Source organism: Phycodurus eques, chromosome 4, assembly GCF_024500275.1.
Source record: "Phycodurus eques isolate BA_2022a chromosome 4, UOR_Pequ_1.1, whole genome shotgun sequence".
NCBI classification, from domain to species: domain Eukaryota; kingdom Metazoa; phylum Chordata; class Actinopteri; order Syngnathiformes; family Syngnathidae; genus Phycodurus; species Phycodurus eques.
Genome location: NC_084528.1, coordinates 18,647,965 through 18,671,309, shown reverse-complemented (window position 1 = coordinate 18,671,309; position 23,345 = coordinate 18,647,965). Strand labels below are relative to the sequence as shown.

Sequence of the window (23,345 nt, the reverse complement as noted above, 5' to 3'; positions counted from 1 at the left end):
AAAGCATTTTTATTGTATAAAATCTTTGTGCTGTGTTTTAACATCATCACAATCATAATCAACTAACTCAAGGCAAAATCACAAAATTATTCAATGATCATGAAAAGAAAAAGAAGAAAAAGTATCGGTATTGGCGACGCTAGCCCTGTATTTACTAGGTATCCGCTCGATACCGAAATTCTGAATAACGCCCACCCCTACTAAAATCATCAGCTAAAGTAAATGGGTGATGCCTTATGCAGACGTGCAGTCCTCTCACCAAACAACTTGTTTGTCACATGCTTGGAGGAAGATGACATAGCTGCACACCTTACCCCCCCCCCCCCCCCTCCCAAAAAAAAAGGACTTTGACCTTTGTGTGTGTGAAGAACCCCACTAACAGACGCAGGTGTTCTCTCTAACCACCACATTTAATTGGCTCAGGGACTTCAAGGTGTCTACAGACAAGCAACTCGAAAGCTGAAGTGAAGGTCACTGTATTTACGACATACAGTATGGTGGAGTGATAGAGGCTATTTTGAAGGAAGCAGGGTTTGTCAAACTTACAGTGCAGTATTTTGTTTCTCGCCGCACAATCCTAATTTCCATTAGTCACCATGTATGACACTAAATGACTAAATGACACAGGAATTAAATAAATTAGCTATTTCCGAGGAAAAAAGTTGTGAAGTTAAGATAACAATTTATATTTTTGGGAGGAAAAAAGTTTTCATTTTATGACAGTCATATTTTCAACAAAAAGTCAATCTTTACAAGAACATTTTTTTTTTTTTGTCAGGATCAAAGATATCAATAATCCAATTCCAGTGTGTTTTCGCTCGATCTGTGTTTCAAATGTCATAAATAAATACAAAAAGTTTTAATTTTTTTTTTAATGTACGCGTACGGGACCACTGTGCCCTCTGAACACACAATTAGGCCCACTGGTCATTTAAACATTTCACTTAGAATTTTTTTTTCATCAGATGCACTGCCCCTCTGTTGCAAACTCTGCATAAGCAATTTATTTATTTTTTTTTTAATTACGGGAAAAATGTATGAAACGTTATATATCTTATTGACACCCATTTTCTCAAGCAAAAACAATATTTGAGAGTTTTTTCGGCAGAATCTTTTCTTAGTTAATATGACATACGGAGGTACATATTTTTTCTAAAAAAAAATATATTACCTCATGATTCAGAGTGCAAAAATGTGATATTAGTTCACAATACGTTAAATTTCACATATAAAAAAAACACAAACACTTGATGAGTGCATTTGTGGGCCATTTTCAACTCAAACCGCGTTAGTGTAACGCCAAATGACCTCAAGATGTCGCTGTTCTTACTTCTTCATGCCGGTGACGTACTGCCGCCACAAACGCCGTCCAGCTGGCCTCCATTGAGTGTCCAATCAGAGTGCACGTTCCCTTGTTGTCGTACGTGAGCAGAGCGGAAGTGAACGACCGACCGGGAAGGCTAATCCGCTTGAAATCAGGACAACAAGGTAACAATTATTCCCCATTATGTTATTTTGAAAGGTTTTATGGTGATTTTATGGCGTTCTCTGCATTTCAAAATCAGATATGACGCTCGTTCGTTCAATTCAGGTCCGTGCAAAGGCTTACAACTAACCGTGGCCTAGCGTTTTTCTTGAGCGTTGTGGATGCTAATGTGCTCGCATGACATGCCCAGCTTTAATCGCACAATTGCAAAGCACACTGTTGCGTGCTGATAAATGAACACGCTTTTAAGTAAGAATGTTCTTTTTGTGTGTGTGTCGCTTCGTTGTTCACCTCCACTGATGTTAGTGAATGTAAAGGCTAGGTAACGAAGTTAACCGATAGTGAAATCTGGCCGGAGGAGGCAAGGGACACACAGTGTTGTTTATTATTATGGCCACAACATTTAAATGATGACGTTTCTAATGCATAATAAGTTCAACTAAATGTCAAATGCTGCTTTTGATAGTAATGTTTCCCTACATTTGTAGAGCACGCTTGAATTGGGTCTATCTAAATCCATTCGACCGGTATTGTACACCGTCAATAATAAAGTAGTATTTGTGGAGAATCTGCCGCAATTTTGTGTGTTTCCCAACGGCTTAATTGAATATTATTAACAACGACGTAGTCTTCTCAAGGTTTAGCATTTATTTTTCCCAAATTAAATATGAAGCCGTACACTATGTCAAATGCATTACCTACTACAGTGCTAAAAATAGATGCCACACCCCCCAATTTGTTCATAATTGACTTGATTTTTTTTTTTTAAACCCTAAATATACCGCATTGTATCACTCTCAAAACAACACTAACTCAGCTTACCTTACACTTAAAAATAGCTTGCAGATGATTTAGTATTGGAAAAAAGTGTGATGCTTGTGTGTCTCATCACCGCTTGGCAACCTGTATAAATACCAATAACTACTTTCTTATTAGCCATTTTATTACATTTTCTACTCCTTCGCTAACATAGGGCATTACAGAAAGAGCACAAAAATTCTCGGACTGAAACGATTAATCGAGTAATTCGATTAAATAAACAGGTTGATGCAAAGTTTTTGCCTCTAAACTTCACTGGGATCGTTTTTCCTTGTGAACCTACCGTGTAGAAATAAGTTAGCGCGATGGCAGTTAGCCAGGAGGAAAGAGTCCATAAAAGACAGAGATTATCCAAAGTTTGGGAATATTTCACGCCGAAAAATGTTAACGTGCAATACAGAGGTGCAACAATTAATTGGCAACTCATTGATTTATCAAATTTATCTACATCTAGTTTGATAGTCGATAAATCATTTGGACACCTTTTTTAACTTAAAATTGTCCAAATTGTTTGAAAGTCAGCCTATAAACAGTAAATATTCACAGATTTCTTTAGTCATCCATAAAAGCAGACTGATTATCTTTGCGTTTAATCAAATTAAGACATTGATTTGCAAAATCTGCTTTTACTTAAAAGATTTATTAACATTATTTTTCCTATTTCTGACATGTTAGACATGAACTATTCTGCATCGATGTTGTGACGAGATATAATCAATTATTATTATTATGATTATTTAGACTTTACACCGATTTTATTGGCCTGATCGGTATCGGCCGATAATTAGCATTTTATGATCGGCTGATCGGCTTTAATGTCATAATTTGCCGAGCCGATCAATGATGTCATTGATCGGCTCCGCAAAAGACATTTACTCCACGTCGCCACTGTGCATAGTATATTTGAATCCAAAACCTAGTTTATTTTTAGCCTTGTCGCGTGTCTTTTGACGTAGTATTGTAAATATCTGATAGCCAATAAAGTTACTTTAAAAAAAAAAACAAAAAAACAAGTCGGCGGTGTGGGACAGACAACACGTCTGAGACAGACACCACGTAATGCCTGCATCAGACTACAAGACAAATTTGGTCTTTCACGATTGCACTATGTAAGACTACTGCAATAAAATCTTCTATTCCAATACCACCGCTTCCCGTTTTTTACAATCATTGGGCTATATCTTGTCAACTCAAATGCGACCGGATACACTCGTTACCGTGGCAATGACGACAAGATTGGATCGCACCAACTGTATTATAAGGACAAAATGGGGAAAACGTGTGTTGGTGGTGACCACTGCTTAGGAGAGGACGTTCATTTAAGGCTTGCTTGAGGTATGTTCACTTACTTTTAATACGATACGGCTCACAAGCAGGTAACAAAACGTTATGTAGCCTAGCAAGCTAGTGCTAGCACTAATGGTTGTGCGTAAACATGCAGGCGTTCTGTCGAATCGTGCTCTAAAGTTTCGGTGTGGGTGAGGTAATTTAATTACATCCATCCATCCATTTTCTGAGCCGCTTCTCCTCACTAGGGTCGCGGGCGTGCTGGAGCCTATCCCAGCTGTCATCGGGCAGGAGGCGGGGTACACCCTGAACTGGTTGCCAGCTAATCGCAGGGCACATACAAACAAACAACCATTCGCACTCACGGTCACACCTATGGGCAATTTAGTCTCCAATTGATGTATGTTATAGGGATGTGGGAGGAAACCGGAGTACCCGGAGAAAACCCACGCAAGCATGGGGAGGAACATGACAACACAGACGGGGCTGGGATTTGAACCCCGGTCCTCAGAACTGTGAGGCAGATGTCCTAACCAGTCGAGCACCGTGCCACCCGCAATTTTCTCCTTTTTCTTACTCCTATTAAGGATCAGAGTATCTTATTTAAACTGCAGCTCATCTGCAGAATGGCTAATTCTTGTTTACTTCTGCAGAAAACGCTACAAAAGTCATTACATTATAAACCCTCTAGAGGCAGCGTTTAATTTAAGTAAAACTCAAGTAGTAAAAATGGCTGGCGGTGATCTTCAGAGTCATCACTTCATATTAACCGCAATACATTTTTAAATTCCATCCATCCATTTTCTGAGCCGCTTCTCCTCACTAGGGTTGCGGGGGTGCTGGAGCCTATCCCAGCTGTCATCTGGCAGGAGGCGGGGTACACCCTGAACTGGTTGCCAGCCAATCGCAGGGCACATAGGAACAAACAACCATTCGCACTCACAGTCATGCCTACGGGCAATTTAGAGTCTCCAATTCATGCATGTTTTTGGGATGTGGGGGGAAACCGGAGTGTCCGGAAAAAGCCCACGCAGGCACGGGGAGAACATGCAAACTCCACACAGGCGGGGCCGGGGATTGAACCCGGGTCCTCAGAACTGTGAGGCTGACGCTCTAACCAGTCGTCCACCGTGCCGCCACATTTTTAAATTATTTTTTAAAATTGTTATTATGTGAGTACAGCTCAGGTGAATTTGTGTTTTGTTGTTAGAAAGTTGCAGCGCTCCGGTCCAAATCACCTCCACTATAAACCTTTTACTGGTTTGGCCAAACACTCCTAATAAATAAAATAACAGTAGAGCAAAAACAGAATGTCTGATATTCTGGGTAGTGTTGGGACCGATGTAGGGTTACATTTTTTAATGTCTGGTGCAGAATTATTATTTTTTGTTGTTGTTGTTGTTACTTGGCGGCACGGTGGCCGACTGGTTAGAGCGTCAGCCTCACAGTTCTGAGGACCCGGGTTCAATCCCCGGCCCCGCCTGTGCGGAGTTTGCATGTTCTCCCCGTGCCTGCGTGGGTTTTCTCCGGGCACTCCGGTTTCCTCCCACATCCCAAAAACATGCATTAATTGGAGACTCTAAATTGCCCGTAGGCATGACTGTGAGTGCGAATGGTTGTTTGTTTCTATGTGCCCTGCGATTGGCTGGCAACCAGCTCAGGGTGTACCCCGCCTCCTGCCCGATGACAGCTGGGATAGGCTCCAGCACGCCCGCGACCCTAGTGAGGAGAAGCGGCTCAGAAAATGGATGGATGGATGGATGGATGTTGTTACTTGTCTGTTAAACTCTTCAAATAAAATCCAAACCGACTTGATGATGAGGAAACTTCATTACTTGACGATGTCCTCTGTCGACCCAACTGTCAGCTGTTGGCTCTCACACTTGCGTTCGAGCCACGCTGTTTGGCTTTTTAGTCCTGGTTATTATGATGCCATCTGCTGCTTAGCACAATTAAACATTGTCACGATAATGCCTCAGAAGGGGGAAGCAACACTTTGTGTTTGTACAGTGAGAAGCTGGTGTTTAGCCTTCAAGATGTTACTAACAGGGGCTTCCTGCTAAATGCTTCAAGTAGTTTGTCTGTTGAATCACTCAAATTAGATGATGTATCCTATAGTGGGATACAGCAGATTCATGGTCGTCTTCTAGAGATGTTTTATGAACAAAGCATACGTCCCCCTTTTTTTTTTTTGTAACGTGTTCACATTTTGTAGTACGTGACATCTCACTTATTTTACCTTCACTCTCGCAATTTCACCATTGAAAAACAGATGGAGATGGTCCTCAGTTTACGACGGAGTTCCATTCCTACGTAACCCAAATTTGGACTTAAGTCAGGACGCTCTGTAGTGTTTCACTAACCTACGCTAATGCAGTAATAAACTCATAATTCCATTAAATATTTTTAGGTAAAGCACATCTAGGCCATAAACATAAAACACTGAAATTAACAAACGTAAGTACGGCAGTAACTGAGCTTGTCTTGTTGTACTGCGTGACTATATATTATCACGCCGCTGCGCAAACTAGTTCATTGCGTGTGGTTTGTAACCTCAAAACATCATAAACCGAGGAACACCGCTACTTTTAGAACATCTAGGTTTTTTATTTATTTTTTTTCAAACTCAAATGACAGTTGCGTAAACTCAACCACTAAACCCTTTTGCACACTGGCCATCTTACCCGTACTATGCCAGTGTTTTTCCCCAACCTGTCTTATCTGTAAGGTATCGATGCCGGATAGGGTTTTGAAGTTGACACACAAATTCTGCCAGACGTTGTGTCAGAGGTTAATAGAGAAGAACCGCTTCCACCTACAACCAAAGTATGAAGTTTGACCTCCAAAACTCATAACAGTTGTGGCTATCCCACACATCTACTGTAATTATCTGAATGGGCAAAACCACAATGGCTGTGTAAAAACACACTCCAAACACATCACTGCCCGACCTGTCAATTAGCTCCACTTTACAACAGACGGTGACATCGTCCCCATTGCAGGAGGTTGTTTATATGTAACTCAAGCTGCATTTAGCGCTGAACATTCTCCTATCTCTTGTATTGAAGAGAAGCTATTGTGCATGAACAACTTTTAACAAGAGTTTATATGACGAAAATTACAGGCCTCTCTCATCTTTTTAAGTCGGAGAACTTGCACAATTGGTGGCTAACTAAATACGTTTTTGTCCCAATGTACATATGTTCTGTTGATTGAAGTGTTGGTAGCCGTTTTGCGCATCTGGACTGCCGCCAGACTGTCAGCCTCATTTTGAATCCTCCCCCATTTATTAAGCTTAATTTAATGTATTTATATTTTAGCATGAAATGGACGCTGAGATGCCATGTAGGTTGTTTTGACTGTGACACCTGCCAACTCAGTTGTTCATCTCCCTCAGTTGAAATATTTTTTTTTAAAGGGGCGGCGCACTGGTGGGCCGCCACCTGTGCGCTTGAGCAGGCGAGTAATGCACCCTGTATTAGACGATAACGTGCAAATTCCTTTTAATAAGTGTCAGCACAAGATGATGCAGAACCAGTCAGGTTTTTTTTTTTTTTTTTCCCCCCACAACATCTCTCAACGGCATTAATTTTAAGATGTAGCCCGCAGTGGTGAAAGTCGTCTGATGCAAGCTGAATAATTGTATCATGTATCGCTAGACTAAGATGTCCCAAGTGGGCCACCAAGTGCTCTCTGGGAGGAAGCTCTTAAAATAGCTGATCCAAGTCAATAGCACTGGATGCCACTTTGTTCTCTCACTTTTAATTTGACAAGTTGAATCAAGTCACTGATGGTGTAGTGGTACACTTCCCTGACTTTGGTGCGCGCAGCGTGGGTTCAGTTCCCACTCCGTGACGGCGTGAATGTGAGTGCGAATGGTTGTGCGTGTCTATATGTGCCCTGCGACTGACTGGCGACCAGTTCAGGGTGTAGTCTGCCTTTCGCCCAGAGTCAGCTGGGATAGGCTCCAGCGCCATGCAACCCTAACCAGGATAAGCTGTGTTGAAAATGGATGGATGGATGAAAGTTGAATCAAACCTTCATCCCTCTTTTTTATTTATCATGTATTCATCTTTAGTGGCCTTTTCTTGTAAGCTTCATTATGGTAAACTGTGATGCTTTCTTGTTTTGTCAGATTAGCACACGACAGGCTAATGTTAAACATGAGTCTGTACAATTAATGTTTTTGACTCAATCTGAATCATGCTTGCAAAGTTACTTTTTGATCGATTTCATTAGGAATACATGTGGTCCTCGGTTTACGACAGATTTCCAATCCTATGGAGGCGACATAACTGGAATTTTTGCACAAGTCTCTCATAGGTGAGGTATACCTTGGATGAAAATTTCAGGCCTCGCTCATCTTTTTAAGTGGGAGAACTTGCACAATTGTTGGCTGACTAAATACTTTTTTACCCCACTGTAGGTGTTGTCGATTAACTTCTTTTTACACTTTGATGACAAAGTAAAAATGTTAAAACAAAAAGCAGATGCCTTTAAAATTCCAAGCAGGTAGACCGTCTGAGAAAGTTTGACATCAGAGGTTCCACTGTGTCCTTTTATACAGTTCCACCAGAAAGTATTCACACCCCTTCACTTTTCCACATTTTGCTATGGCACAGACCTATTCTAAAGTTGATTTGAGTATAGTTTTAAAAAAATCATCATAAAATATCCCATGAGGACAAAGTAAAAACATATTTTCAGACAGTTGTGGAAAATTTAAACGTGATAGGTACAGAAGTATTCACATCCTTGTCTTAATATTTTGTTGAAGCATCTTTGACAGAAATCACAGCCTCGAGTCTTCGTGGATATGCCACTACAAGGTTGGCACACTTGTTTTGGGGCATTTTCTCCCATTCTTCTCTGCAGATCCTCTCAAGGTCAGGCAGGTTGGATGGGCAGTATCGGTGGACAGCCATTTTTAGGTCTTTGCCGAGATATTCGATTCGATTCAAGTCCGGGCTCTGGCTGGGCCATTTAAGGACATTAACAGGCTGCTCCTGAAGCCGCTTCCTTTGTTATTGTGTCTGTGTGCTTTGGGTCATTGTTGTGCTGAAAAGTGAATCGGCGCCCTAGTTCCAGAGCATTCTGGAGCAAGTTCTCTTGAAGAATGTCTCTATATTTGACAGCTGTCGTCTTATCCTCTATGCGGACTAGTCGTCCAGTTCCTGCAGCAGAAAAATAGCCCCACAGCATGTTGCTACCACCACTGTGCTTCACAGTAGGGATGGTGTTAGCCAGGTGCTGAGCAGTACCTCTTCTTCTCCATATATGACGCTTGCAATTCAAGCTAAAAAGTTCTATTTTGGTTTCATCAGACCAGAAGTCTGCAAGTCTGAGAATCCCTAAGGTGCCTTTTGGCAAACTCCAAGCGGGATGCCATGTGCCGATTGGTGGAGTGCGTTAGCAATGGTTGACCTTCTGGATGGTTCTCCTATCTCTGCAAGGGAACACTGGAGCTCCGCCTTAGTGACCATAGGGTTCTTGTTACACCTCTTTGACCAAGGCCCTTCTTCCCCGGTTACTCAGCTTGGTCGGACGGCCAGAACTAGGAAGGGTACCGGTGGTTCCAAACCTCTTCCATTTCTGAATACTCGAGACCACAGTGCTTTTTGAGACCTACAATGCTGCTGAAATTCTTTTGTATCCTTCCCCAGATTTGTGCCATGACACAATCTGGTCTCGGATGTGTGCAAGCAATTCCTTAGACTTCATTGCTTGGTTTCTGCTCTGATATGCACTGCCAACTATGAGGCCTTATATAGACAGGTGTGTGCCATTTCAAATGATGTTCAATCAACTGAATTTACCACAGGTGGACTCCATTCAAGTTGTAGAAGCATCTCAAGATGATCAGTGGAAATCAGATGCACCTGAGCTTTGAGTGTCATAGCAAAGGGTGTGAATACTTATGTACCTATTATGTTTGAATGTTTACGTTTTTTAATAAATTTACGTGAAGGGGTGTGAATACTTTCTCGTGGCACTGTACATTAATTAAAAAGTACGGTTGGACTTGTGTTCATTTCCTCGATTTCCTTTCATCACACTACTAGAGGGCTGAGCTGATTTTGAAGGGCACGAGAAGGATGTCTCCACCCAGCTTGTAGTTCCAGTCATCATTAACAGAGCATCGGGATTCCCTGAAAGTCTGTTATGTGGCGATGTCTGATGTCGTAACACAGTGGCAGAGCCAGTCATCATTAACAGAGCATCGGGATTCCCTGAAAGTCTGTTATGTGGCGATGTCTGATGTCGTAACACAGTGGCAGAGATTATAACAGTGATGTTCCTGTAATGCATCGCAGCTGTCTTATGAGGGGCATGCGATTAACCAGCCGTCTGTGTCTCTCTTTGAAGATGGAGGTGGAGCAGCTCCTGTCTTTGTCCGGCTTGGCGCTGGCCCAGGCTGTCAGCTCTCTGCTGGAGACCCCCGGCCTCTACGTCTTCTCCGATATCTTGGAGCTTCCCAACGTTAGAGAGGTAAATGCTCCGCACTGTCTGCCTGTCCACCCCACTCATGTACAGTGGTAACTTGACTTACAGGTGCTCAAGCTTAGAAGTTTATCAAGTCATGAGCTGTTGCTTAGTCTATTTAATATTTTTTGCTTTGAGTTGCGAGCCAAAATTTGAGGCCAGAGCGAGCTTAAAATGCGCCACAGGTGGAGTGAAACGGCTAAAGAAATGAGTAATTAAGGTGCTGTAATGCCTCTGTGGGAAGGAGAGCCACATTCGCCGATACACTTTCAGCCTTTTATTGAACAGGACAGTCAAAAGACACAAATCATTGGCCGAACGACAGTTTTCAGAAAACAAGAAAAAAACAAATTCAAAAAACAAGAAGAGTCCAGTTGCCTCTATTCCACCTCTGCACATTTCCATGACCTGCATGACTGAGAATAGACACAGAGCTAAAATCATTTTTTTTTTGCAAGCATATTGGTATTTTTCAATTGTGACAATGTTAAAAATGACTTAGGCCAGTTCTCAAACGTTTTACACCAAGTACCACCGAACAAATATTTGGTTATTATTTCTGTCATGTAATGTTGATTTGACCTGACGGATTAGAATACACGTTCTGAGTAGAGCAGTGATTTCCAACCTTTATGGAGCCAAGGAACATATTTTGCAATTGAAAAATCTCACGTCACAGCCAACGAACAAAAATGTCACAAAGAGTAGATACATTAATTACTGTATTTACTTCCTGCCATCTAATAGAAGACCATTCATCTGTTCTGTCTGTCACTATGCCTCACTAGCATAAATAGAGGAACAAAAATACATTATTTATTGTAATATAATTTGTTGAGCAATTAAGTACACAAGTATATACAGCAAATAAACAGGTCATTTAAATAGACACATTCCTCCATCTTGTGATCGGTTATCGTTTTTTTTAAACTCGTTGACCGGTGATCGGCCCCAAAAATCCTGATCGTGTAAAGCCTGGTGAGAAGATGCCTGAGGAATGGAGGAAAAGTGTGCTGGTGCCCATTTTTAAGAACAAGGGTGATGTGCAGAGCTGTGGGAACTATAAAAGAATAAAGTTGATGAGCCACACAATGAAGTTATGGGAAAGAGTAGTGGACGGTAGACTCAGGAAAGAAGTGAGTATTTGCGAGCAACAGTGTGGTTTCATGCCTAGAAAGAGTACCACAGATGCATTATTTGCCTTGAGGATGATGATGGAAAAGTACAGAGAAGGTCAGAAGGAGCTACATTGTGTCTTTGTGGAGTGAGCGAAAGCCGATGACAAGAGTTCCCACAGAGGAACTGTGGTACTGCATGCGGAAGTCTGGAGTGGCTTCCGTGGAAAAGGATGACACGCTGTGGTGACCCCTAATGGGACAATCCGAAATGAAAAGAAGACTGTAGGTGCAGGAAAAGAATAATAATGAAAAAGAACTGGACTTAAATAATGAATGACTTAAATTAAGTTATTTACAACTGAACTGAACTTACTGCGCAATTGTACTGTATTGGATTTAAAAACATTTAAAGCTGTTGTAACATTGTGCACAGTTTGAACATTTAATTCAGTGATTATTTCACGTACCACTAGAGGGGAGCCCACTGTACAACGAGTTGTACTGGTACCACACTTTGAGAATCACTGACTTAGGCAAGTAAGCATTTAGACTAGCAAGATACAAAATGAGAACACTCGCCAGGAGCTGCTGTGTGCTACATCTCATGTCCTGGACACTCACAAGCCAACCCGTCTCCAGCTCCTGATGTCACCCCCTAAGCCACACCCCTTAAAGGCACATATGCAGCACACAACTACAGTAAATACACTTTATAAAGGCAGTTTATTTCTTTACATCATGTTTTATGTTTTTATAGAAGACAGTGTAATTCTTAAATACCGTATTTTCACGACCATAAGGCCATAATACTGGCGGGCCAACTCTAATACACATTTGATATGGTCTTGCGGGCCAAATATAATTACCGTATTTTCACGACCATAAGGAGCACCGTATTAAAAGGCGCAGTCTCAGTTACGGGGTCTATTTCTGTATTTAACACATACATAAGGTGCACCGTATTATTGGGCGCAGGCATGGTAAAACATACACGAGCTTAAAACATACGGTAGCATGCTTGCACGCTAAAACAATGTTTTTAAAAAGGCAGCGGGAGCAAAACTGAGTTCGGTTGTACTTTATTGAAGTATTTAACAATACACTCAGGTTATTTTTTTGATCAATCCTCATCCACAAATCCATCAAAGTCCTCATGTTCTGTATCCGAAATGAACAGCTGGACAAGTTCTCAATCAAACACGCCAGGTTCCCTCTTGTCATTGTCGGAGTCAGTCTCGTTGCCGCGCGGCTCCTCAGAAATGATGCCGGCTTTTACGAAAGCTCGAACAAGTGCAAGCAGACACGTTAACCCAAGCATCCACAATCCATTCACAAATTGTGGCGTAACTCGCCCGGCGCTGCCTCCTAGTCTTAGTAAAGATGGCTCCCACGCCGCTCGCAACGTCACTTTGAACGCCCGAGTTATTGCACTCAGTCGAATGGTGACTGTCGAGACGCTTCTCCCGGCTGTTCTTTGCTCATTAATCCATTGCTCCAGTTGGTCTTCCATCTCGGGCCACCTCGCCTTGTTTCCGCGGAAACTCAGCTTCGTCTTCTTGACTTGGCGAAGCTCGTTTTCCTGCTTCCTCCACGTGCGAACCCTGAATTTGTTGAATTCTCTCGCGGCTGCTCGATTCCCATGTTCTTCCACGTAACTGATAGCTTGCAGTTTATACTGTGCTTCGTAAGCGTGTCTCTTCGTACGTACCATTTTCGACTGCGGTCAAGACAGCCTCCACTCGTAAAGTAGCAGTCAAGCCAGCCGCCCCTAATTTTGTTCATACAAGGCATTACGGTAATAGGCCGCCAACTCCAGGCCACATTCAAAATAAAAGCTTCCCAATAATACGGACGTCAGTGCTCTTCGGTTAAGGAATGCAACCAGCAAAGTTAATTTGAATCTTGAGATACATTAAAAATGTAGTTTATCTGATATCTTAGGAAAAATAAATGGTAAATGGACTGCACTTGTATAGCACTTTATCTATATCATCACAGTGCCCAAAGCGCTTTACAAAGCCTCACATTCACGCACACATTCATAAACCAATGGGCGACTGCTGCCATGCGAGGCACTGCCAGGCCCACTGGGGGAAAATTAGGGTTCAGTCTCTTTCCCAAGGACACTTCGACATGCGGACAGTCGTAGCAGGGATTCGAACCTGTTCTACGTACTGAGCCAAAGCCACCCCAACATAATCCCATTGGTATTGCAAGACAAGTCCAGATCTGTGTGACAGATCACTAAGGACTCCACTAAAAGAGATTTGATGAAGATCTGATTTTGTATTGTAGTTTCTCTGAAAACTGCATATTTTGCTGTCATTACCCCTGACTGAAAAAATCTGTTAAAACAAATCTATGTGATACGTCCGTATTATTGGGAGGCTTTTATTTTCAAGGTGGCTTTCGCTGCGAGTCGGCGACTTATTACCGTAATGCCTAGTATGAACAAAATTAGGGGCGGCGATCTTGACTGCTACTTTACGAGTGGAGGCTGGGTTGACCGCAGTCATTTTCGGGGGTCCTTAGCCAAACCGATGCATATACTGATGCACACATAAGGCGCGCCGCATTATAAGGCCCCCCTTCCATTTTGGAGAACATTCAAGACTTTTAAGTGCGCCTCGTGGTCGTGAAAATGCGGTAATACGAAACAAAAATGGTTTTGTTTTTTTGGGGGGGAGATGGATCTAATTTCATTTAATTTCAGTGTGGAAGATGTATTTGATGTAAGAGTAAATTGAGGTACAAGATAGGTCACAGAACAAATTAAACTCATAAGTCAAGGTACCACTGTAAATGTTCAAAGTTACCTGAGCATTATTATCCTGCTACTGATCCTTATGGCACCATATTAAAATGACTCTTTTTTTTTCTTTTTCAATTTCTAATACAGCACTTAAGATGGAGCTCATTAGATGGTGTGGGTGTACCTAGTGAAGCGTGTATGACGAACGTGAAGTGGCTCAGTCGGTAATTTTTGCAAAGTTAAATGCTGTCGCGCCTGCGCAGTCACTTTGTGCTAATATGCATATTCATCTTGCGCACTGGAGCAACTAATTTGCTAATACACTTGTTTACTTTGAGCAGAATGTATTCGAAATCCCATCTCGGCTCATTCCCGTTTTTTTCTGTTCTATCTTTTAAAGGCCTTACGTTGGGTAAATTGGGGGATTACTGAAAATAAATAAAACGTCTTTTTTCAAGCCCAAAGTGAACAACAGTGCAAATGCACAGCGTCCTTGTCTCTGATTGGTCAAGCCAGTACTGAGCTTAGACTTCTTTAGTCACATGTTCTCTGAAGAGCTGGTCCTCATCCTCACATGCTGGGCATCACTGTGAAGGACAGCTTAGGCCACACTGCTTTCCATAGCCAGTGATGTATAATAAATACAATATCAATCTGAATGGATACAGTTGAAAACAGAAATGTACATATGTACAAAAAGACAGATACAGTTGTGCTAAAAAATATTGCCACTCCTGGGATAATCCTGATTTACAGGAAACGTTTATTCTTTCATGTCAGACTCAAGAAAAAAAAAAAAAAGTATAGTGTCTTTTTATAGTCATGCTCAAAATATTGGCAAAACCAAAAGGTTCATATCCTATAGATTCAACAACATGGCTGTAAACACTTTCTCTATTAGATAGGGCTATGGCCTGACTAAATGAAGCTCCTCCTCTTAGTTCCACATCAATCCTTGGCATCAAGATGCCACCTCAGGGTACCAAAGCTTCACTTTTATTTTGACAAGGCTTTGGCCTGAGCACAAAAACGGAGATGACTTGAGTTTTTCAGCAAATAACATTGGCTAGGTTCCCAAGAAATACACATAGGTGTATTTGTAAATATCAAATCACCAATACTCCTAGTGGGAAAATTGAGTCAACAAGCGTGACTGAACAAATTGTGTTCAACTTAGAATTTCTCTCGGTGCTCAGTTACTGTTGGTACCATCATTATTTATGTCATGTGATCTCGTCTTCATTTCCTCCTCAAAATCCCTCGCCAGCTGGAGAACGGCCCTCACGCCCCAGTGTACCAGCTCCTCAACCTCTTCGCCTACGGAACCTACGGCGACTACAAAGGTACGGCATGGCATGGTGAATAAGCCGTTAGAACAAGCTTGTGTGGGTTTTTGTCTCTCTCTGCAATCAGCTCTTTTATTATTACAAGCTCTATTTTGTCTCTGCAAGGCCTGCGCCTTGACTCGTAGGTATTAAATAAACATGGACTCTGAAGGCGCCGCAGGCAGGCGCTTCATAAAAGAATCGGTGCACTCCTTCTTTCTGACTGACTCGTTGGTGTCCGTGTCAAAACAAGACACAAAATAAAGACGCAAACGTTCATGACTGTTTTGTGTCTGTTTAATATTCTTAGCTACACCAAGCTGAAGTAATTAGTCATTGAATTAATTCATCTTAAACTTAATTACCATATTTGGCCTGGGGGTGTTTATTTACTCAACTGCAGAGGATAGGAGGCATCGTATTTGAACATATTTATCCATCCATTTTCTGAAGTGGTTGCCTACATTAGGCTCGCGGGTGTGCTGGAGCCCAACGCCGGGGGAGTTTGGATGAGAGGCGGGGCACACCCTGCCCTGGGCCCCAGTCAATCAATCACAGGGCACGTAATAGACACAGAAAAAAAATTCATACTTAATTCACACCTATGTTGAGGTTTTTAGTCTTCAATGAACTTAGCATTTTCAGAATGTGGGACGAAGCTGATGGAAAAACCCAAGCAAGCAGCCAGAGCCGAGATTGAATGTGGTGGTTTTTGAAGCTTGTACAGTACTGCAAACTACCATCACAATAAATAACAGAAATTTATACCTCATAATACTCTTTGTAAAAATGCTTATTCGTATTGGATGTGACTCCAACATGTTCGTAATGTTGTGACCAATTGTCATTCTTTGATTCCACGCTGCTTTAGAGCGAGCGGCGTCGCTCCCAGAGCTGACGCCAGCTCAGAGGAACAAGCTCCGCCATCTGTCCATCATCAGCTTGGCCTCCAACCTCAAGGTACCCGTTTTCCTTTGTTGGTGTTCTCACCCCCGCGGAGGAGCTGTCACGAGTTAGCTGTATTGTCTCGTTATCATCAGACAAGTGCGCCGTTGTATCGCATGTTATGTTCAGTCCATCATCTTAAATTATTTTGAAATTTTAAATATTTTTTGAAGCTTGACTCATTTGCACCTTTCCACTTTTTCCTTTGCTTCAGTGTTGGGGAAGTACAAATACTTTATTACTGTACATATGTAATTTTCATTCTACACTCGGGATGGGCGATTAATCGAAATGTAATCGTGATTTCGATTTTGGCTTGTCACAAAAATGAAACCATCAACAACAGACGATGGAAAAAACGATTGTGTATGTAACTTCCTGTGTTGTAAAAAACCCTGAATGCACCTGTATTGGTTGCCGTAGCAAGCGTGTAACATGTTATTTTGCCGTTACTAAGCGTGCTTTAAGCTGTCGATTGAGACTCCAGTTGAAGTATACTGTAAAGCTCAACACATAACAAAAATAATTACACACATTGTATACTCTGTTGAAATACAACACATACTTCATTTTAGCTTTGTTCCCGAAGATCGCCAGCTTAATACTAACATTGCATGTAAAACCCTATTGACGGGCTAACACAAATTAGCATTAGCAGTCAAAGGAGTGATTTACAGTACCTTAAAATAGCGGAAATTCACACAAATGCTGTAAGAACATACAGACAGGTAATAAATACAGCAATACTCACGGGCATATATTCTTTCTTATCAGTGAAAATGAAATAGTTCAATCACAACTTTTTTCTTCAACTCTATGTATCTTAATGTGTGTATCCCCATGCATGCACCACAATGCCCCTACGAGGCTAAGGTGCAGACAACAAGAACAGCACATATTTATTTTTGTTTTTTTATTGCTAATATTTTAATCTATTCTTATTTGACTTGTTACAAATGTATTTTCAGGTTGTTCTTTTAAGTTATTTTTAAAGTTTAGTTTATATGGTTGGAATTAATACTAAGTTTTGAAATCAGCGAATAATAAGTAGTGTTTATTATTCATGATTTCAATATCAGTCAAAATAAATATTGTTTTTTGCTACTATGTACCATCACCGCTGTGATGATATTCAGTACAACATCACAACCTCCAGTGTGATATTGCTTAATTAGCTCCCGTCCGACGTGCTGCTGTGGTTCTCTCCGTCCCCTGTTTTGCTGCGTTTAATGTCACGAGACCGAACTCTAATTGCCCGTCAGATCTTCCTCCTCTGGCAGCTACATTTTAAAAAATGTGCCATTCTCCTCGAAAGTTCCCACAGCTATTCGAAAGATGGTGACGTGCTTTGTTTTGTCCCCCTTAGTGCCTGCCGTACTCGCTGCTCCTGCAGCAGCTGGAGCTGAAGAACGTGCGCGAGCTGGAAGACCTGCTGATCGATGCGGTGTACTGCGACATCATCCAGGGCAAATTGGACCAGCGCAACCAGCAGGTGGAGGTGGACTGCAGTGTGGGCCGCGACCTGGGTCCCAACGAACTGCCCAACATCGTTAACACGCTGCAGGAGTGGTCAGTAATGGCCTCCTCACGACGAGCCGCTTGCCTCATTTAAGCCGCTCCCCCTCCTCCATGGCGTCCTTCTGCTCTCCTCAAAGGTGCACGGGCTGCGAGGCGGTGCTGTGTGGCATCGAAGAGCAAGTCTCCCGGGCCAATCAATACCGCGAGAGCCAACTAAAAGTCAAAGTTCAAGTGGAAACAGAGGTCAGTGTTGATGCCCCGAGTCATTCCGTCTCTATCAACGCACCTTCATCAGCGGCCTTCCCTTTATCCACCCGGCTACTAGTGATATTTAAGAAGAAACTCTCAACTGGATTGTATTTTTCTTTTTTTTTTCTTTCATCATTGCCCCACGCTATCGTGCTTACCGGTTAGGTTTGTTGGCCCATCATCCCTCTCTTATGAAAGCCATCTCTCAAGAGCAGCTCAATGAAATTTCTTCGCCACCTTTCACACAATGAACTGATGTAATGGAATGTCACAATGACCACAAACTGTAGTGAATTTTACAGTTTTTAGCCACAAACGACTGTATATTTAGCATTTTAATCCATAAACTAGTCTTCATTTTATATTTTAGGCTATAAATGCACTATTTTACATTTTCAGTTATTCCTGTAAAGTTTACATATATATATATTTCTAAGTATTGTCCTTTCTGTATTTTAGGCTACAAAGTACTTTATAGTTTACATTTTAAGCTGTACACTACTGTACACTTCACTTTTTTAATTTTAAACCCCAAGCTACTCTTCATTTTATATTGTAGGCCACAAACTAGTGTAGCTTTTTAAGCCACAAACTACACCCCGTTCCAAATGCTACATGACAATGGACCATCTCATGCTGCAAGTTATACCTCTGCAACAAAAACACGCGCGTGTGTGTGCGTGCGTGCGTGCATGCGTGTGTGCGAGTGCGCGCGTGCCCCATCCCTCCCCTGACCCCAACCCCGTTGAGAACCTTTGGAACATCCTCAAACAAAAGATCTGTGAGGGTGGGAGGCAGCTCTGGGAGGCTAGTCTGACCTCCTGCAAATAAATTTAAGCAGAAACTATGCTACTATAAGCAAGAAACTATACTATAACTATAACTGTCCTTTCAAATAAGTGGTCATATTTTAAAATGTTTAAATGTTTAAGATGTTTTTGTTTGAAATAGCTTTTGATTTCAGTAAGGATGACCTCCTAATGCTGCAAATTCAACGAATGACCATTTTTCAGGTCTTTAAAACCTATAAAATGTCTTGAAACAATGTTGGGCGTATAAGGCAACATTTTGAAAACGATGCTGCTGTCATTTGGTTTGTCTAAAAACATTGAAATTATACGCTAACCGTTGATGACTTGAAAATTATGATGTCATTTGCATTGAAAATTTAAGAAAATCTGACAAAAATATCATTTGCATTAGGGCTGCACGATATCTTATTTGAGCATTGTCATTGCGATGCACGTGTGCGCAATCACATCGCAAGGTTCGCTGCGATGTTGGTGTACTGTAATATACAGTGAATCAATATTAAAAGTGACCAGCAGAGGGACCTGTTTGGACCTGCTGAGAAGATATTTCGCTCTTCGGAATCAAAACTACTGTCGGCAGTGAATGGGTTCCTTGACTCTTTTGTAAGACATAACTCCAATGAAGGTGTAGAACCATCTCAAGGATGATCAGAAGAAATGGACAGCACTCGAGTTCAATACGAGTGTCACAGCAAATCTGAATACCTACGGCTGTGTGATATTTCAGTTTTTCTTTTTTAATAAATCTGCAAAAAAATCTACAATTCAGTTTTTTTTCCTGCCAATATGGGGTGGTGTGTGTACATTGAGGACAAGGAAAAAAGAAAATAACTTAAATGATTTAGCAAATGGCTGCAATATAACAGAGAGTGAAAAATGTAAGGGGGTCTGAATACTTTCCGTACCCACTGTATGTTTTAAGCTATAAATGAGTGTGCGTTTGGAATTTAGGCTCCAAACTACTGCGCGTTTTACATTTCAGGCCTCAAATGAGTCCAGAGCATAAACTGGTTAGTCATGACCCCAGTAATTGTCCCTCCTCAGGTGTCCAACCTACAGAAAACCCTGAAGGCCAGCGCCGCCTCACCGTCATCGGGTCCCGCCCCCGCCGGAGCAGCCTCCAATCAGGATGCAGACCAGGCGGCCGAACCGCGGGATCCCGCCTCCTCTCAAGAACCGCGACAGCCAGGAAAAAAAAGTTCTAAGGTGAAAGGGTGAGTAATATGATGATGCTGTTCAGTTTTTAGAAGCTTATTTTTGGCTGGTGATGTAATTGTAATTTAGTTTGAGCACCCCTAAAGACAAAAAAAACAACTTCACTGAGCACTCGCTGCTCATCAGTAGCCAATGCAGCATGTTAGCTATTGCTCATCTGTGCAGCCATCAAAGGACAACTCTCACTGCAGCTCTGCTTACCTTTTGGCTTAGACAATAGAAATTTGCTCACATAATAGAAATTTCGCTCAGAAATTTGTATAAATCCGAAAATCTGCATAAAAAACATCATGTGGGATTTTTATATTTGTATTTATTTATTTTTTAATCATTGTTTCCTGTGGACCACTTTGGGCTTTGGAAAGTGTGCTTTATAAATATGCATTTGGCGAGTAATAACGACAACACGGCTAAGTGTCTCCTTCAACATTAAATGAAAGCCATTAGTCCAATGTTCTCACAGAGAGCAAAGTTAATTCAGCGGTGAGCCACGGTGGGCGCATTTTTTTCAATAAACTAAAAAGCCAGCTGCTGCTGTAAGTGGCTGTCAGGCTTGTGTGCTCTGCCTCCATTACCGGCTTCCATCTGCCTCGAATTGTAAAATGTCACCAGACCCACTCCGCGTGTTTCAGGCAGTCGCCACCGTCCACGTCGTTCGAGAAGTGTTTATATTTACATTTTTCATGGTCCCCTGCTAAACTTTGACTGAGTCCCACGAGCCGAATCGTGCCGTTCAGACGGAAGAAGAGCCACTTGATGTTTGGAAATCCCAATTAATGATAGCTTAACCTCAATCCCGGAATTAAAAGGAGCGATGAAAGGATGCGACCAATGAGGCGGTCGTGACCGAGTATGGCGAGTAGTAAAAGAGACATATTATCGACATTTTTTTTCCCCCCACAATTTAAAACAGTTGCCAGGTGTCTGTGACATGCTTTTGTCAAAATAGCCCCAGTATCAAGAATAGTGCACTTTACCCACCCACGGACATTTCGTCTTTCTGAAATTAGCCCGTTTTTTTTCTGAGCCAGCCATACCCCTCTTCATATACTGCTGGGCCAATAGTGACGCTGACTTTCGTTACCATGACGACTGGCGGTCTAGCCGGAGCCTTGTGACTACAGTGGCTTCTGGTTGCGGGAATAGACCACATCGAACCGGGGGGGGGGGGGGGGGGGGGGGGCAAGCATCCCTAAAGACAAAAAAAAACAACTTCACTGAGCACTCGCTGCTCATCAGTAGCCAATGCAGCATGTTAGCTATTGCTCATCTGTGCAGCCATCAAATGACACCTCTCACTGCAGCTCTGCTTACCTTTCGGCTTAGACATAATAGCATGGGCATCACTTGTGTGAGGGGATCTGGGTGTCTCTGCATGATAGTGTTTCAGACCTTACCATCATTTGAAAAGGGCTGTGCATCTGCACCCAGCCTAGCTAAACAAGTCATTGGGGGTGGTTATTATGCAAATGAGCCAAAGTGTTGCGTAACAGTGGGGCGAAAGTGCAGTGGCTCGCTCACGGACACATTTTAAGAAATAGACCGATAACAAAAGATGTACTTAGTTGTTTATTTTCAAAATTAATAACTACAGTAGTACCTTGACCTAGGGGTTTAATTTGTTCCATGAGCAAGGTGGTGACTCGGTTTACTTGTATGCTAAATCATGTTTCCCTTTTAAAATGAATTGAAATGCCATTCATTTGTTACAGCCTTTTAAATAAAGGAAAATAGCACTCTATTACATAAGAACATAAAAGAGGTTTCATTCATTTATTTTCCATTCCGCTTATCCTCGCGAGGGTCGCGGGCGTGCTGGAGCCTCTCCCAGCTATCTTCGGGGCGAGAGGCGGGATACACCCTCAACTGGTCACCAGCCAATCGCAGACAACGGGTTTCATAAAGTGTAATTACTGTATGTACTGTAGTTATGTGTTGATGTGTGCCTTTAAGGGGGGTGGCCTAATGAGTGATATCAGGAGTTGGAGTCAGATTGGCCTGTTCGTCTGCGTGTGAGCGTCCGGGTGTGTGCTGTGGCCCACAGCTGGTCCTCGCTAGTGTTCTCGTTTTGAATTTGCGTTTGACAGTTTTAGTCGTGAATTGAATTGGACATTGGTGCATCAGCGACTGTGGCTCTCTTTGCCCACATGCGAGGGCACCCCACCACCTTTTCACTTCACTTTCACGTATCTCACCCTCGGTTGTAACAAAAATCTTGGCTTGCAACAAAGCAAAAAAAAAAACGATAAAGCAACAGCTCATAAATCATAAATCATTGGGCCACTCTGAAGTCATGGTACCACTTGTATTCAAGCAATTAAAAAGTCAATTATCCATAATATGTCCGCATTCAGAATGGCACATGACAGCGAAGGAAAATGAGCAGAGCAAATGATTAACTGCGCCTCTACCATCTGTCCTCTTTGTTTACAAAAAAAAAAGTTATCCAAATAACCAATCGCATGATTCTCTACTTGCCAGGCTGCGAGGCAGCGGCAAGATCTGGTCCAAGTCCAACTGAAGAAGTGACAAACGGAACAGCTGATCCACACGCTCACCAGACTCGTTGTGGGACAAAAACGGGAGCGTTCAAACAAAGTGATCGGCGTGGGGGGACACCCTCGCCGCCGCTCTGACGGGAAGCGTCACGGGAACGTTTCGTTTTTTTGTTTAGTCATCTAATCTCACCTTGACGGATTCGAGGCCATCGCGACGTCCCCTCGCTTGCCGTTTTTTAAGAGTGCACAGCACCGGACAGCCTGTTGCCTTGGCCCGTAAGCAGGAGCTTACCTGATGCATTTTGATGTGTGCGTGTCTTCTTAATTGCTTTAAACATGCTCCCTTTGGCTTTGAATCTTTTTGTTGTTGTTGTTGTTGTTTTCCCTCAACTGAGTTGAAATGTATCAAAATCTTGAGTATAAACTGTTGGGAAATAAAAAGAAAAGAGCCCTTGCACTCATCCTGACAAGATCTCATTAATGTCACTGTCACATCTTTTAATACACGCGCGTCTCCCGAGGGTGTCACCGTTAAATGTTAACTCACGGAAGGGGGGTGGCCATTAGGAGGTCAAGTCGTTAATTAGGGCGTCTCCCCGAAGACGCCCGTGCATCACAAGCGCCGAAGCGTCATTCAAAAGTGCATTTATTTCTCGTTTTTGGCCCCGAGGATCCTCCCGAACACTGCTACAATATGGAACGCCTCTGAAGTTGGGTGAAACTGCCACTGTACATGAGCAAATCTCATGAGACTTGGTCAGCAGGGCTTCAGTGTTTGTTTTTTTTCTTCATTTTTTTTTTTATTGAAATGCCAAGGCAGAAGGGTACAAAAGAGGAG

The 23,345-nt window shown here is 42.3% G+C and overlaps 1 protein-coding gene across 2 annotated transcripts; it reads left to right on the top strand.

Moving 5' to 3' along the window:
* The first annotated feature begins 1,406 nt into the window (after window positions 1-1,406).
* cops7a (COP9 constitutive photomorphogenic homolog subunit 7A) lies at window positions 1,407-22,979 on the top strand. Of its 2 annotated transcripts, none has more exons than XM_061675643.1 (8): window positions 1,407-1,488; window positions 9,959-10,081; window positions 15,213-15,288; window positions 16,142-16,230; window positions 17,582-17,784; window positions 17,871-17,976; window positions 19,839-20,000; window positions 22,491-22,979. In XM_061675643.1, the coding sequence occupies exons 2-8, from the start codon at window positions 9,959-9,961 to the stop codon at window positions 22,536-22,538; spliced, it is 807 nt and encodes a 268-aa protein (XP_061531627.1). In that variant the 5' UTR covers window positions 1,407-1,488; the 3' UTR covers window positions 22,539-22,979. The 2 variants fall into 2 exon arrangements, with proteins under 2 accessions (XP_061531627.1, XP_061531625.1); XM_061675641.1 differs by having other exon boundaries at window positions 19,839-20,008.
* Window positions 22,980-23,345: the final 366 nt, after the last annotated feature.

Bases quoted from the DNA above. Each gene is read 5' to 3' on its own strand.
- cops7a (XM_061675643.1), top strand. From the start codon at position 9,959: ATGGAGGTGGAGCAGCTCCTGTCTTTGTCCGGCTTGGCGCTGGCCCAG. The intron at 10,082-15,212 runs GTAAATGCTCCG...ATCCCTCGCCAG, and splicing joins AGCTTCCCAACGTTAGAGAG to CTGGAGAACGGCCCTCACGC. The intron at 17,785-17,870 runs GTCAGTAATGGC...CTCTCCTCAAAG, and splicing joins GTTAACACGCTGCAGGAGTG to GTGCACGGGCTGCGAGGCGG.